The sequence below is a fragment of the Plecotus auritus genome, assembly GCF_963455305.1.
Source record: "Plecotus auritus genome assembly, chromosome: 2".
Classification (NCBI taxonomy): Eukaryota; Metazoa; Chordata; class Mammalia; order Chiroptera; family Vespertilionidae; genus Plecotus; species Plecotus auritus.
Genome location: NC_137771.1, coordinates 139,623,418 through 139,640,934, shown reverse-complemented (window position 1 = coordinate 139,640,934; position 17,517 = coordinate 139,623,418). Strand labels below are relative to the sequence as shown.

Genomic DNA, 17,517 nt, shown 5'->3' with positions numbered 1-17,517 from the left:
AAAAATGGAGGCATGGGTTGCAGCAAAACTACTCACGGGTACAAGCCATGGATGGAGGGTCTTTGTCTGCTCGGAAGTAATTATTCTCACACCTGCAGTTCATTGAACCATCTTCCTGAGTAGAACTGTGAGGTGGGCACTTAGCGCACTTCGTGTTACCATCCGCAGCCTTGTAGAAACCAGGTTGACAAGCTACAAACAAAATAACCCTTTTATAATTCTGCAATTATTTTGAAAACATATTAAACATATTTTAGGATGTTAGGGCATGCATTCACTATGAATCAAAATTCATTTTTCCTTCCAACCTTTACAGAAGCAAATAACATGGCCCAGTGTAGTTTCTGCACATCTACATTTGAATTTGCACCAAATGTTAAAGAAAAAAAAAAAAAAACACCTACAAGATTTAGATTATTTTGGCACCAGAGTGTGATGAAATTTCCAGCTCATGTTTTCACAGCTTTACTTGGCATTGGAATATTTGTGGAGAAAATAAAGCAAAGCCATGTCATCATGTAGCCATTCCCTTTTAAAACATGATGCAATGTGTACCCGATCTGCACTACAGTTAGCACTGTCATTGTGAGCACGTGAAACACAGACTTCATTCGTATATTATTATTTATTAATTATATGGTAATGGCCTAAAATAAAGAGTGAAATATAGTTCCTTTCTATATCTCAAATACATAAGGAGGTACAATTTCTATTTAAATAAATATATTTCCTTTCACATATCTCAAACATTGGGGGGTGCAATTTTTATTTAAACTGACATACTTGTGAATTATTACTAGATTAAAGTTTTTATTTTATTTATTGCTTAATTTTTTAAATATATTTTTATTAATTTCAGAGAGGAAGGGAGAAGGAGGGAGAGATAGAAACAATGATGAGAGAGAATCATTGATTGGCTGCCTCCTGCATGCCCCATACTGGGAATCGTGCCTGCAACCGAGGCATGTGCCCTGAACGGGAATGAACCCATGACCTCCTGGTTCATAGGTCAAAGCTCAACCACTGAGAACTAAATTCATGATGAAAATCCCAACAAGAACTTCTTTGACATTCCTTTGATGAAGGAATTTGGGGTCCAAATGTTTAAAGTTTCCTTCAGAACATCTTTGGAGGTCAGTAATTTCTTGAATCTATAAACTCAATTTCAGTGCTACACTGAAATTTTATTACTTAAAGTACTTACATGTAGAATAGTCCCTATGGATTATCTTTATCATTGAATTGAAGAATTATCTCATATCAACTTCATATTGCCAATAACAAGATATTTGCATTTAAGTAAAACCTGTATGGACCAATATTAATTTTCATAATAATTAAATGCATTTTGAAAGGTAACCCATGATATCCATAATAGTATAGCTTCCTCCTACTAAAGTTCTTGGGAAATACATGGCCAAAACAAACAACTAGAATAACTTAAAATGATAGCAATCATTAATTCAATCTTGCTGTTTCCCAGTTCCTATTAAGAAGGGCTGTTCTAGCACAAGGTTACATTAAATTGAACAACTTTTGAGGCCACATTGAGAACCACTAAAATAAACTGCATTGCCCTAACCAAACATGGGTTGGGATTATAAAGTTTTGAACATTGTCTGTAGGCATTGGTTAGAAAATTCTACTCACATCTCTGGTTATATTGCCTCATTGAAAATGATACAAAGTATAAACAAACAATGCACTTAACTTCTGGTTTCAATTTAGCTCATCATTAAAGTGACTTTAAATTTGCAAGGGAGAATTACTGAGTCTTTCAAGATTAAGTTGCTTTGTTGTTTTGTTTGCTCATAAGTTTATCTCTGTGTCTTTATTTGGGGCTGTTATGGATTTTACAACATTTAGCATAAAGGTATTCGTTAAACAGTCAATCACTTTTTGTTACTATTATAAATAGTATGTGATACGTAAAGAAAAGACAGTCATATAATCACTTCTTAGCTACACCACTACAGCCAAGGATTTCTGATAGTAACTTGAATTTTATCAGTTAATATCTAGTTAACCAACTTAGTAGTTAAGAATGTTAACTCAAACTAATAACTACACTTTACCTAATTATGACTAAATAATTTTAGAAATGACACTAGTACAATATAGGTAGGCACATACACATGCAGTTCAACAAATCATGTCCTCTTTTTCAGGCTTTCGGGTACCCTTAAAGATACAAATTCCCTAATTCTGTCCATCCCCCAAGGGCCCCTGAAATTGAAAATGGGCACCAGACACTTAACAAGGGCCACATGGAGCAAGCACCCCAATCCAATGGAGTGTTGGAAGAGATTACATTACACAGAGGAATCTCATCTGAGAAAGATCATGAAAAGATGGAAGGAACTGGCCTGTGCGAAGCATAATTAAATACACAAATAGATCGACATAAAAAGACAAACTGTTAAGCCGGGGGATGTGGTGGTAACAGTTGGTTGCATACTCTCAATATCCAGACTCTGTTTACTGCTTGCTAATAGGATCCTGATTCTCTCAGAACTGCATCCAACCTAGCGCCCCGAACGCAGATTTCCCTGCAAAAGGTGATGGATGGCCAATGCTATGGCCAAAGCGATACAAACAGAAATCCGATGAGAGTCTTTGGGATAGCTCCCTCCGGCCCCGCCCCTTTCACAAGGTGGTCCAAATGCAACTGAAGCCACCTCATCTGCATCATTCCAGAATTGATTATGGACTTAATGGCTTACATGTGACAATAAGTTAAAAGCCAAGAAACACAGGATGTGTATCCTGCACTTGTTCACCCAGCAGGCACCTATCTCAAGATTTATTTTAATGTCAAAAAATAACAGCTTATTTGTTGAAGTCACTGTGGTCAAGTTTTCTTTTACTCACAGCAGAAAGCATTTCTAAATGACATGAAAGACAAAGAGAATTCAGTTGAGATGTGCTGTTTAAATACAATCATAGCTTAAAGGCACTAGTAAGACTCTCAGACATCACATGGGCCAGTCTGTATGTTCTACGTCCTTTGGTGGACACTGCAATGCAGGAAGTGAAGGGACAACAGGGACAAGGTCCACTCTGCATCTTCTACTGACAGGCTTTAGCCACAAATTTGTAGATATCCGCTGAATGTCCACTCATGAGAATACAGCATCTTCTAGGAAGATCACTGGACTGGGGAGGAGGGAATGCAGGTTTTGATCTAGTCTTTTCTGATAGATAAGTGTTATCTCAAATTCACTGATGAGGTGTCTTCAAATTTCAATGAGGTGGTTGGGATAGTGACACTCTCTTCTATAAATACGTCTGAAGTTTTACTTGGTAGTTATTATGTATTCCTAGGTTAGACCCCAAGCAATATAAAGACAGAAATTATTTCCATTCTATTTGTGTGCCCTGTGTCTATCACATTTTCCAGAACCTAGCAGCTGATGGGGTTCATTTTTTTTAAATTGATTTCAGAGAGGAAGGGAGAGGGAGAGAGAGACAGAAACATCATTGATGAGAGAGAATCATTGATCCGATGCTTCCTGCACACCCCCTACTGGGGATCGAGTTCACAACCTAGGCATGTGCCCTTGACTGGAATCGAACCTGGGACCCTTCAGTTCACAGGCCAGCGCTCTATCCACTGAGCCAAACTGGCCACGACTTATGGAGTTCATTTTTTAAGTGAATGATTAACTTGCAATCAATTGTCCTCTCTAGACTTTAATTTCCTCATTTATTAAATGGCAAATATTGACTAAGTTGTCTCTAAAACTCTTCAGGCTAGACACTTAAAAATGCTTAATACTTGTGTACCAAAATTTATAAGATTCCTAGAACTTTCTAAATAGAACAAAAATACAACAAATTATCTTCACTTCATCATTGCTTTAAGGATTATAATTAGCCATTGAAATTATAAAATCATGTAGAAGGAATGAGACAAAGAAATGAGGTTCTTTTCTGACCTAAAAGAAATATACTTCCACAAAAACTGATAAATTTTTACCTTTTCAATGTTTTCCAGTATCAGAGAAGTATGTATTCAAAGGGCATGTTCATTTCATAATTGAGTGAATTAAAAGGTAAATCAAGAGCCAAACAACTAATTCCCTATTTTTCATCTTAACCAATAGCATAATAAAATTATATTTAATTATACTATTCATTTAATGTACATTGTATATTAGAATGTTAGAAGTTTGGGAATCTGTGGGAATGAATAAAAAATGATATTAATAAAAATATAAGATGATGTCATTTTTTTCTTTCTTGTAAGGAAAAGAAGCACAGTACTGAAAATACAATTTAAAACAATATACATGTCCCATTTGTTAGCCTGCAGTAAGGTTTTATTTGCCTTATCCTTGCTAATCTTGTTTTTAGTTCCTGTATTTTAACTGCTGACTAGTTAAGGTATGCTTGCTCATTTATTGAGCAAATCCCAAACCTATTGAAAAAGCCCTGATGGGCCACAGTGGAACAAAATTATGGCATCCTTGCCAAATGTTAACTTTCTATTGAGAAACACTAAAAATATGAATAATAGGAGGAAGCCAAAATAATACGAATTGGTAGCACATGAATTAAAAATATTTTGGGAATCTGCTGATTCTGTCTTTATGAAGAGGTAACAATAAAACAGGAACTAAATACTATGGGTCAGAAGTGGGGTAAAATAACAAACAGCCAGCTTTGGAAAATAAAGAAGAAAAAAGTATGGAATAGGGAGTATTATGAGCACTACCTATACGATGAATAATAATTATAGAAGACCTTCAGGATAGAATCTTGGCTTCAGTCCCACAGCACATAGCACACTTCTCCTCGAAGCTGTAATTGATGGGTTTGAGCTCTGCTGATACAGAGAATGGGTAAAGTTACCATAGTGAAAGGAAAACAAATGCACTCAGTAAACCATGGTGGCTACTGTTGAAAGAAAGTAGACAGCCTTTCAATTGCAAAGTGAATTTTGTCTCCAGTTGACTAATGTGGTTGACTTTTAAGAGAAAACATGGTCCTAATTAAGGGTTAAAAGGCTGATTTCAGTTTGAACTAACTTCAAAATAAAAAATGAAGCTGTTGGTAAATAGGACCCTTTTAGTATTCAGACCTTAGCTTCATATACACAGGGTTATATTATCAATTCTCAGCCATAAACACAAACTAATCACCAGAACCAGCACTGACTAAACAGATGATTTCCTGGCCTTGCAATTCCAGGCCTGACGGGGTCTATTTGCCGGTACAAGGTCAAAGCAACTGTTTATTCCCCAAATGAGCTGCACTCCACAATCTTACAGGAACTCTATTCTTTGCTATTTGAATAGAGGTACAATGCTTTGAGGCAAGGCAGAGGCATTTCAATGCACTGGAAGTGGCTACATTCAGTAATTAAACCCTGCCTGCAATGTGCAGCATTTTTACAAAGTGATCAAATGTTTCCTTCTTCTGTTCTGTCCACTGCTCAATGAAAAAAGCCTAAGGGAAATGCCACCACACCATTAAACACAACAGAATCAATCACAATCTAGTATGGCTCAAAGATAGCTTAGTAACAAGACTTTATTGTGTTTGTTGTTGCTCCATCAGAGTCAGCAAGACAGGTGCCAGTAACAGTGAAATATGCCCAATGTTAGTGTGCCACAGAGAGAATGCTAAAGCAGCCCTGGTCCTAAGGACATTGTGTTTTGCCAGATTTTAAGTTGTCTTCCACATTTAAGGAAGAACTGTGTGTCCTAAACATATCTAAAGTTTTTAGATTCGTTTATTTTAAAATAATGTCAGTTCTTATCCTGGGGAAATACCTCTGCAACTTTTGCATGTCCACCTCACATTTCATATAATCCTATCAGCTTTCTATTCTATTTTTATTTTTTGAAATTTATTAAACTGAAACATGTGATAATATTATCTTTATAAAGAGAATGGATTTAAAATAAAACTAATGTGTCGTACATACATTAATCACAAAATATTACAAACTAGGAGATGTTTTCAACATAAAATTGGCTTTGAGTAACTTCATGGCTAACAGCCATTTATCAGGTAACAAAAAATTAGTTAATGTAATTCTAAGGTGTCTTTTTTGTTGCTTATTTTTATGTTTATGGTAAATATTTGCTCTGAGATAGGAAGAGATTTCTACTCAAGAAATTTTCAAATTCACTTCTTAAATGGATAAGAATGGATTTCACACAAAAACATGAAAACTATGCCTCCTTAATCATCAAAACCCATAGCCAAATGAGTGTCTCGCAAAAATTAAACCAATCATCTATTTTGAAACTGTTTAGAAAGACATAAATGTTCATAATTGTGTAGAATAGCATGTTTATATATTTGAATTTCATATAAAATTAATTGTCTTATTAAAGGAAAATGTTCCATTTGCATAAGAATACTATGTTTTAAATATTGTCAGCATGAGGTTTCAAATATATATGTATATTCTAATGTATATTTCAAAAATACAAAAATATCTTTCCCACACTACTCTCAAGCCCCAATCCCCACAATTAAGGTGTAACAAAACTTCTTAAAATATATAGAACAATTTAATAGGTAGGTGCCACAGCAATAGATAGTAGTATTTATGGTGTTAAAGTGCAACAAGCTTGATTCATTTACGTGGTTAATTTCTAAATTTGAAGATGAACATATTTTTTTTGGTTATGACTCTATTATCCTAGAACTTTAAATTAATCTTGCAAGACATATATATATTGCAATAAAAGGAATATGATTAATCTATCTACTCGGAGGAGATAATTAAAGGATAGAAAGAATGGAAGAAAGATGAGAAAATATTAGGAAATGTTAAAATGAATTTATTATATTTGGCAAATACTCTTATAGTACAAATAACTGGGGCACATTAGGATTTTGGAACATAGGAAGGAGGACAAGAGCAGGAGTCCGTCTCCCATTTTTGTTTATTTTATCTGGTCATTTCACATATCCAGATTTGTTAACCGATGCTACTTCCCATTAAAAGGAGGATGTGGGTTGGGAGAGAGAGAGAGAGAGAGAGAGAGAGAGGAAAGGGAGGTGGGAAAGGGAGGGAAGGAGAGAAGGAAGAGAGAGAGTGGGTGTATCTTTGTATGTTCTAAAATAGCCACATTGTGTGTGTGTCTGTGTGTATGTGTGTGTGCATGTTTCTCTAATTTAGACCACTAGGTACATTTTAAAAGTGTTTCTTCAGGGAAGAGATTATTATATATTCCATCCACCCTTTCAAGTTACTGTTTATTATTTTACTGATTGACTGGAGAAATTTATTCAGGATAATTGTTTATTTTCTTCTTACAATCTGAAAATTTGGGGGTTTAGATATTGTATGTGAGGCTAGAGAAGTGAAGGAGAGGAAGGAAATGGGACATTGAGTCACATTTGATCCCAATAGCCTTTGAAATCCCAGGCAGATTACATTACCTGTTTACATCACCTTCCCCAGATGTATGTGCCTGAAGAGAATAGTTCTCACCTCCATGAAATGTAATAAACACCATTTAAAGCAAACGTCCTCCAGGTCTAACACTGCACTTGTGTTTCACTTGTGCTTAAAACAGTCCTGTCAGACAGGCACTATCCATTCTTCCTGAGGAGATGATTGAGGCTTAATGAGGTTAAGTGCATTGGCTGCTTATCCCGCTATTGAGTGTTGTAACCAGAAATGAAACCTAAGCCTGAGGGCCTCCTAGACACTGGTATTTATGGGCTTTGCACCTATTGTCTTCTCATCTTTCATATTTAAAAGTGGTGACCAATGTAGGATTGACAATGGACCAGCACCCTAAAATTAATGTAACAAATATATGTGGTATGACTCTAAAAATATTAGACAGGTCATCACAGGGCACACAGGAAAATTCATCACATCGTTCCGTCACAGTAACTGATTGTCGATAGTACTTTCCTTCAACATTTCGTCAAGCCTGTGTCTAGCCAGGTGAGTGGCTCTGATGGATGGGAAGTTGAGCATTGGAAACAGTGCTAACTGTTGTAGGTCCGCTAGAGGGTTGTTTGTGAAAGATTTTTTTTTTTTCAGGGAATCTGCCTGCTTACCATAGAATGAATTTTCTACTTTTCTCTGTTATCAGATGAAAGAGGAACTTTAGTGTGTGTGTGTGTATGGGAGGGGAGGTGGGAGGAGGGGGATCATACCATAAATAGTTTCCAATAAAAAACTATAAAGACTAATGCAATTCCACTTTATTGCTTCAGTTGGACATTAATAACTCTCAAGGAGCATAGGAATATGAAATACTCCACTTTACTATATTATTGATAGCTGATTTTTCACTAAAGCATAGCATACTATTTGGAGTTCTTCTAAATGTCTACTAAAGAGTAAATATTCAAAATACCAACAAGAGTGAAAAATATTAGCTCCTTTTCTAAGACTTGGGGTAGATTTGATGCACTCCAGAAAAGATACCTAGAAAAGCCTTCAGCACTGCCCCTACCCAGTACTGTCACTCTGATTATAAATTTGACACAACTAAGTAACAACAATTTTAAAACCAATAAACTATTAGGACTGGAAAATAGTACATCTAAAATGCCTTTAACATAAGTTATAACAGCTAGATCTGGACTTTTTTACTTCTGAGCAAATCTTGGTTTCATAGTACTGTGCATTTGTTTGATGATATATAGAAGGACTCTATATCAGAAGAGAAGAATAAATTGCTACAACTAGCTAAGTTAATTTTCAAGAATGGCGGAAATAATTCAAACTCATAGTCAAGCATCCACTTCTGATTGCCTTCATGTTTTATCATCTGCAGGCTTACAAGTCTGAGAAAATTTTTAACTACCTGAAAATCTTCTTTCTAAACAGTGTGCTTTATTCAGTTGATACTTATATATCTTGCAAGGCTATCTAGTTGCTGGATCTACATGTAAAATAAACACTGAAGGTATAGTCATCCTATATAATAAAGAGCTAATTAAACTAGACGGCAGAACAACCTTCTGGAATGACCAATGGGAAGGGGGCAGGGCCGCAGGGCCATGAGGAAGCCGGGACTGCAAGGGCCTATGCTTGCACAAATTTTGTGCATCGGGCCTCTAGTCCTATATAATAAAAGCCTAATATGCTAAGTGTCCAGTTGTCTGGTAGTCCATTCAACCAATCAAAGTGTAATATGCTAATGATATGCTAAGGCCACTCAATTGCTCACTATGACATGTACTGACCACCAAGGGGCAGAGGCTCCAACCAGTAGGTTAGCTTGCTGCTGGGGTCCGGCCAATTGGGACTGAGTGAGATGGGCCAGACATGCTCTGGTGCCCTCCCATGGCCCCTCCCAGGCTGGCCAACCTCCTGTGTCCCTCCCTAGATCCGATCATGCACCGGTGGGGTCCCTCGGCCTGGCCTGCACCCTCTAGCAATCCAGGACCCCTCAGGGGATGTCAGAGAGTGGGTTTCAGCCTGATTCTGCAGGCCAGGCCAAGGGACCCCAGTGGTGCATGGATTTGAGCACCAGGCCTCTAGTTTTTTCATAAAACCCATGTATAAAAATTATAGCTTTAAAACTCTACTCATATTATTTTAGTATTATTGATAAGATAATGAGTACCTCATAAACTCCTCCCCCTTCATTTTTTTTTTGGCTTTCATTTCAAGGCATCTACTAGAATGCTTGGTTCATAAAAAGCAGACAACAGAATTTGAGAGAAGAATGGAAACTATTTCCATAGCAATGTCCCATAATATTTGTTATGCCCATTTAGTAGGTTGAACCAATCATAGATAACTTAGTAGACAAAATTTTCCTGGAAAGAATCAATCTCAAGTTATGAATCAATTATTAAATTTCAAAAGAAGATGAGTACATTTAAAAAATTATGTGCTCCATTAGTTATTAAATGTAGAAATATATATATATAATATATACACAATATATAATCATACATGTGATTTACAGTAATTATAAATAATATATTAAAACTAGAAATGAAGGAGACTTCCCAGTTTATTCTAAACATTCATTTTTAAAAACATCTTTAATTATATTTAAGCAAATATCCCTAGGATAAAAAAATAAGTCTGAGGTAAATATACTGAAAAAGTGTCTCTTAAATAAACATACTATGTTAGTTTAGAATGAAAAAAGAGTTAGCAAATTTCCAATTGAATAGTAATAATTATGGTATGCACACCATCTAACCTTAAAAATGAGGTCTATCATTTTCTATGCTATGTACAAAACACTAAAATATTTATGTGATATGTAAAAGACAGAAGCCAAAAGTGGAAGGCAGAGAATTCTAGGGTGAAAATCTTGAGGCAGAAAGAGTTTTGAGTGTTTCTGAAAATGAAAGAAAACAGGTTATAGCTAAAACAGAGAGGATACCTGGGCTTTAGGTCAGTCTGGCGAGGCATGCAGACCAATCATGCCATGGAGTGCCTTGCAGGTTACATTAAGGGCTTGTTTTTACGTAGGTATTGCAGAAGGTCACTGAAAGGGTTCATGTATGAGATACAACAGCATAATAAGATTTACATTTCAAAGAGATTATTCTTACTCCAATGAGGAAAATGCATTTAACTGAGTCAAGAATGGAACAGACAGGAAACTACTGAAATAATTCAAATTAGAGATGATATGACATAGAGAAAGAGTTATGGGTATAGAAAGATATGCATTCATTTGAGATATATTATGTAGATCATACTGAGAGTTCTTGCAGATGGTACGGATGCAGAGTATAAGGTGGAAGAAAGCCTAAGGGCTGACCTCTAAGCTTCTTGTTGAAGTTGTTGAGTGCTATGTCTATTTCTTGAGTTAGGAAATGAATGGATATATATATATAGCTAAAGACACAGAGTTTGATTTTTATGTTACATCGAGTTAACCAAATAAGCACTTGCTATACTAAATTGTGAGGTATTTATAGTCTTTGTACTGCAAAAAATATGATTCCAATATTTTCATGTTAAGAAAATGCAACATTTAGTTTTCCTTGTTATGAAGGCTTTTGTATATTGACACCTAATGAAATTGGTTACCAAAAATATGGTTTTCCAGAGAAGCAAACATAATCAAACTATATAGAGATTTTTTATGTAAAATAAATACAAAAGTAGATTACTGGGGAAGTTTTCCCTAATACGAATACATCAGAAAAACAAAGTGTCTTTACTGAGTTGGGTGAATCTTCTCAAAACATGATTGATTTTTATCTCCTCAGATACTAGGTTTCAAAAACACAAAAACTGTGCTCTGCTGACTATAATTTTTGCCTATTTTGCTAATATACACTATCAAATAACAACAAAGAAAAATTACAAGCAGGTCAACACAAATACATCATGTCTACTGGACCAGCAATTTAAAATGTAGCATCAGTGATAGTAAATCAGTCGGATATATTATTTTGATGAGGAGATTGTAATTGTTCAGAACACAGGTCCAAATCTTGATTCTTCTACTTACTACCTATGTAACTGAACAAGTTATAAAGCCTCTTTATGTCTCAGTTTCTGCATCCATTAAGTGAGGCTGGTTAAAAATATCTGCTAGGATTTTGTAAGAATCAAATTGAGGGAATAATAAGTTTCAAAAACATATTAGAATTTGTATTAATATATAAGTAATTAAGCATTTACATAATGTATACCAACATTTCTAAAATCTATTACATAAATACATCTACTGGTTAAAGTACTTGAAAATATTAAACCACATTTGCCTTCTTAGTTTTCTAATTTTTCAGATTTAACAGGCATTTACTTCTCCTTGGAATAATATTGCAATATCCTTCTCTGTTAGAATTAATTTTTTTCCAGAGGATTCACTAAAATATATCACAAAACAGAACCCCTTGTTCAAGTAATTTATTAATACATGTTCAACCCTTCTTTGCTATAACCAATACTTTCAATTATATCTTTGTGGCCCTGGAGATTTCCATAGATATACTATGTGTGCAAAAGTTTTTTCTTTAACATAGAAAAATCAGAGCAATGTTTTGCCCTTGGTGGCTGGTTGATATTCCACATCATCTTGTCACACATAACTAATGCTTTTACTCTCCTCTGTAATTCTTACATTTACTGGTGGAAGGACCAAAGCTAAATGGGTTCCCCTTAGGGGTAATTGAAATAATTACCTCCACTTTGTAGTTCAAAACCTCTCTGCTTCTTTATATAGATTCACTCTTCCCACCCCCAATACTGACACTCTTTATTTTATTTTTTTGGCTGCCACAGACACTAGCAAACACTTACAAACTTGGCTGACTTCCCTCCACAGCCTGTCCTCACTTCTTGAAGGAGCTTTCTTTTATTGAGTATCAAAACATATCTGACTTTAAAATTCTTTCGTTTTCCTGAGTCTTACTTCTCCGTAAGTACAGACTGTTGCTAAGGTGATACTGATCCTTTCAACTTTCAGCCACTTGTCCAAATTTGTATTATGTTGGCACTGACCAACATCTCCTCTGTCTGATAGCTTTTCTGACAGTTAATGAGAAGTAAAAGGCTACAGCTATTAGTCCAAATCCTAGGGGATAAGTGTCCAGATTACAAAAACCACATTCACATATGGCAATAATTGGCAGGCTCTTTTAGGTGATCACAGCATTACTTCTAAAGTCCCAGTGGATACTTGAATAATTCCTTGGTGCCAAATAGGAAATTCTCTTGAATAAGGTAAGTATATATTGTTTTTTGTAAAGTTACTGCTTTTGAAAAAAAAAAAGGACTTTTCCAGTGAAACCAATTCATTTGAATAGTGTATGCCAGAATTTATATAATTCTACAAAAATTCTAAACCTAACTCTATAGCAATTGAAACCTCAGGAATAAGATGCTTCAGTCCCACACTGCTTAAGGCATTATAGATTGAATTAGCAGAAGCCAATACATTTATACAGTAAATACCATAGTACTAGGAGCAGCAGCTCAAATTTGTAAATAATATTCTTTCAAGAAAGATAATGGCAGTTATAGATTGCTATTTTAACTAATCTTTTTCATTCTTTTGATTTTTCAAAAGTAGGACAACATGAGTCTATTTCTGTTGAGGCATTTATTAATTCAATATTTATATATTGAATTTTGTATACAGTAATTTATTTCTACTTCTAAACCTGCTTCTTTTTTGTCCAACCTGGCTTATAAGATTCTATTGTACTCCTTTCTGTTTCTATCTAACCATGCTGTGTTTATTCATACTTTGTAGTAAATTAAACATTCTTCAGACTTACAAGTAGTCAACAAATGTCTAGAATATTGTAGAGCTTCTAAAGAAATAATAGATGCTTAAAGAGAATGCTGACTTAAAGTGGTCTCAGAATATTTTTAGTTCAAAAATATTTTGATTTATTTCATTTAATGTTTAAATATTTTAAATTATTACTTTAGTTTTGAACTATAAGCACAGCTTCCTTATTCCAGCTCTATATTTTCATGTAGGAGGCACAGCAGCCCCAAATTGGGAAGCAATAGACCTATGTTCCAGTTTGCCTGGCTCTACCTGCCTGGGTACTGTCTTACATTGAGGGAGCTTGTCCCAGATCCCAGAGCCAGTGGTGGTGGAGATGGACTTGACACCAGGTCTTCTTCCTTCAGCTCACATGCTGCTCTTATTATGTTCACAGCATAGAGCTTTAAGATAAGTTAACACATTTTTGTGGGTCAATTTACCCTGGATTAATGTACTTTTGATAATATTTTACTCTACATACATGTTGCCATACTGAATCTTTCATGTTGCCATCTGAAAGTTTAATATGACAAGCCAGTGTTGTGAACTTCTTTGTAAAGAGATAGAAACAAAACAAATAACTCTACTCAAATTTATGTTATTCATCATTCTTTCCTCCATGGATTACTCTAGGTAAAGGATTGGGCTTTCAATAGCTAGGATGATATTGATTGTGTTTTAGGAATCCATTTTCAATTTTACTTTATAGAAAAAATTTATAGCAAATATTTATAGGGATACTTTGTTACTTATCACATGAATAAAGTAATTTTAGTCAATAGTACCATGTTTGATTATTAATGATTTTTTTCAGGGCTTTAGAATACTTCCAAATACCACAATATTACATACTTATATTAATTGCTGGTAACCTGATAACCTATGTGCTTATTTAGGATCTTGTTAATCAAGATCCTAAATAAGCATATAATTGAGTTTAAACAAGGATTAAAAACTCCTGACACATAGCTCCTTAGCTTTAAAAAAAAAAAGTTCACAAGATTACTCTATTTTAAATCCCATATTCTAGAATAACTATATCTCCTCATCTATTTAGCATTGGTCTCCCAGGATTAGAAGATGACACAAGATGGTTCAGTGATTACATTGGAGAATATGTTTCCCCTAAAGCAAAGATAATATCCCTGTAGTCACCTTTAGTTTCTTATCTCAAGTTACTCTTTCATTTGCTGAATTTCTCTTCCTCTTTGTCAACCATAACTTGAAAATTAAACACCTTTGGGACACTAGGGAATAGCAGGAGATGAACACTATTCTGACCACAGCTGGAGGCCGCTGAAATGCTGCTGCACCAGAGGAGGTGAAAGGCTTGGGCTACGTGGGGGACAACAGCAGGGAGCTGGCACTTACAACTGGTCTCTCCAGTATTTTTATTTGAATTATTTGCACTTACATGTATGCCTATGATTCTTATAAGTACTAATAATAAAATAAGTAGTTATATAATATGAATAAAATAATATGTATCTCTTCTAAAATTATCCTTTTTAAATATAAAAAAGTGTCCAGTGCTCAGAAGTCTGAACATTTTTAACACAGCCATTGTTCAAATACATACTTTTTTTACAATAACAGAACAGACTATCATTAAATGTTTTATATGCATGTATATGTCTACCATTACTTGTAGAGACAAACTTATGAGTATTTTCAGCTCATTTTTACAGATATTTTCAGAAAGCATATTCAAAGCAAGATGTTACACTATGAGCCCCCACTGAAAAGCTCCTAATCTTTATTTGTCTGGTATTCACATGGTAGTTTAGCATTAAAAGAGAGAGAAGCTGTTTCAACATTTATGGCATTGGCTTACACAATCCAGTGCCCCTGTTTCCACACAAAGGATATGCCTGTCTCTAGATAGAACAGGTTTGGGGCAAGCTGCTCCTCTAGGTAGGGGTTTCATGGGTAGCATCACTGTCTTAGTTTCTGCTCGTTTCACTTTTCTCATCATCTTGACTAGTATACTAACAACTGTAAGATTCTTCTGTTTGTAATTTTAATTCTTGAATGTTCTTCAATCTTAGTATGTTATATTCTCATTCTTTCTCAGCCCTGTTACAGTGAAAAGAGGAATTAGGTTCTATATATCTTTGCATATTAGATATCTTAACACAGCCTGATGTAAAATTGGTAGTTACTATTTACTGAAACCAATTAGCTCTAATACATACATATAACATACACACACACACATACACACACACACATATACACAAACATACATAAAGGTGTGTATATGGTTGTATATTTACAGCAGCTAGAGTGTGCATGTTAGGCCACAATATTAGCTCCCCTCCCAACCTTTCTCCCAACACCCTACTCTCAATTTCTCACCTCAAATGTTCTTAGATGCTATAGAAAAAAAGTAGAGAAAAATAAGACATGACATTTATGAAGAGAACTTTTTTTAATTGCCTACATTTTTGAATCTGGGAAAAGAGTAAATGGTACTGGGAAGGAGATATTGGGAGTGATAAATGGGCTATATGAATACTACGAGTTAATAATTTCAATATGAACATGAGCAACACTAAAATATTATAAATAAAATATGGAAAATATGAATACCAAGTGAATTTGAATAAGCAATTTGTAATTTGGCTTTTAGACTAAAAAACATCAATATTTTCCATCCCTTTGGGGAGGGGTGTGTGTGTGTATGTGTGTGAGTGTGTGTGTGTGTGTGATTCTGATTTCACAAACCCACTTAAATATAATTAACACAATATAACCATCTGTGTAAGGTGTTATACTTTTGCAAAATACATATAGCATTACTGATAGCAATTATTGTGATTTATAGATCTATCATTCTTTAAAGGTGTCATTTTCACATCTTTCCATATTATGACTAGATTCAGTTTTGCATCTCTATAAGTAAATATTATACAATTAGCTTTATGATGAATGTTAAACTCCTGTTTAAAAATGCATGCATTTAACCATAGGTACCATGAACATAACATTTCTGTGTCAAGCTGGCCTGCCATCTGATCATTTATGTGCAAAATTGGATACTTTATCTGATCATTATGTGCAAATGAAATGGGAGCTTGGATACATGGATGGAAATTATTCAACTGAAATGGTCTGAAACAGAAAGGGTTTGAAAAGAGTTCTATAAATGGTCATCATACTCCCCCCGACACTCCAAATGAAAATATCCAATCAAAGGTTTTGCAGAGTGCTTTGAAAAAGAACTTCCTTAGTAACTGTTAATAATGTACCAAATTATACCTTAACATCTCATTTCAGAAAGAAGACAGCAGGTTTTTATTTCACTACAGAAGCATGATTCTCATTCATCAACAATATGACTTTCTAAAATATCTCCTCAAGTTATTATGGTGTTTTGTAACTAGACATGATTGTAAAATATGATGTTACAAAAAATCAATAATAACATATTCATATGATCCAAGATTTTCCCAAATTGAATCTGACTGGGTCATGGCAGTATGCTGATGTCTGGAATGCAAGTAATATACTACATTATTGATGCCTGTCAAATAACGGAAATTGTTACAAATTAATTCACCCTTAACCTAATTAACCCCGTGTGCAATATTATATGCATTCCAGATGAATACTGTTTTGCTCTGGCAATAAAACCAGAAAGAACAATATTTCAACCTATAAAATCGCCTTTTAAGCCACTTAGAAACCTCAAAGAACATTGCTTATGCAGAAGTGATGCAAAAGAATGCGTTACCTCATCTGTTTGAATTATTTTTGCTCTGATACAAAATATTCTCCCAACTTTTTTTATTGTGAAAATAATCCTAGGAAAATGTCATCTGTCTGTTACATGAGTAAATAGCATACATTCATATTAATAGCTTGCATTATAAAAAATAAAAACTGTACATTTTGGAGGAAAATGGGGAAGTCTTACCATTTTTGAAGTTATAATGCAAAAATTATTGTTTTCTATACAGGATATATCAGTTCTGACTTTACAGGTAATTATATATCGAGATGAATTTGCTCACTGTATAAAATGCACTGATTTGGGAATCAGTGGGTAGGTTGTTAATTTTTCATGGTGCTTTGCTACTTCTCTACAACTCTCTTTTCACACATGTCCCTCCTTACCCCCATTTCACAATAGTACCCTGCCCTTCCCTTTTACAATACAGGGCCAGATTTGAACAGATCCATATTTGAAATTTTCCTACACTCTAAATCTATCTTGGATCAACACATTAATATTTATCAGTCCTTTTATTTCTTTTCTACTATCTGAAAACACCAATGATGTTATATCTCTTAACTTTCTTAATTGATTATTAAACAATTTTAA

At 34.6% G+C, this 17,517-nt stretch overlaps 1 protein-coding gene across 1 annotated transcript in view; it reads right to left on the bottom strand.

Moving 5' to 3' along the window:
• The window catches only part of EPHA3 (EPH receptor A3), a 381,007-nt gene that overhangs the window by 152,298 nt on the left and 211,192 nt on the right, over positions 1–17,517 (bottom strand). The window contains exon 4 of the mRNA XM_080655998.1: positions 37–192. Within this exon, the coding sequence (XP_080512124.1) occupies positions 37–192 (156 nt within the window). The remainder of the gene's footprint in view (positions 1–36; positions 193–17,517) is intronic.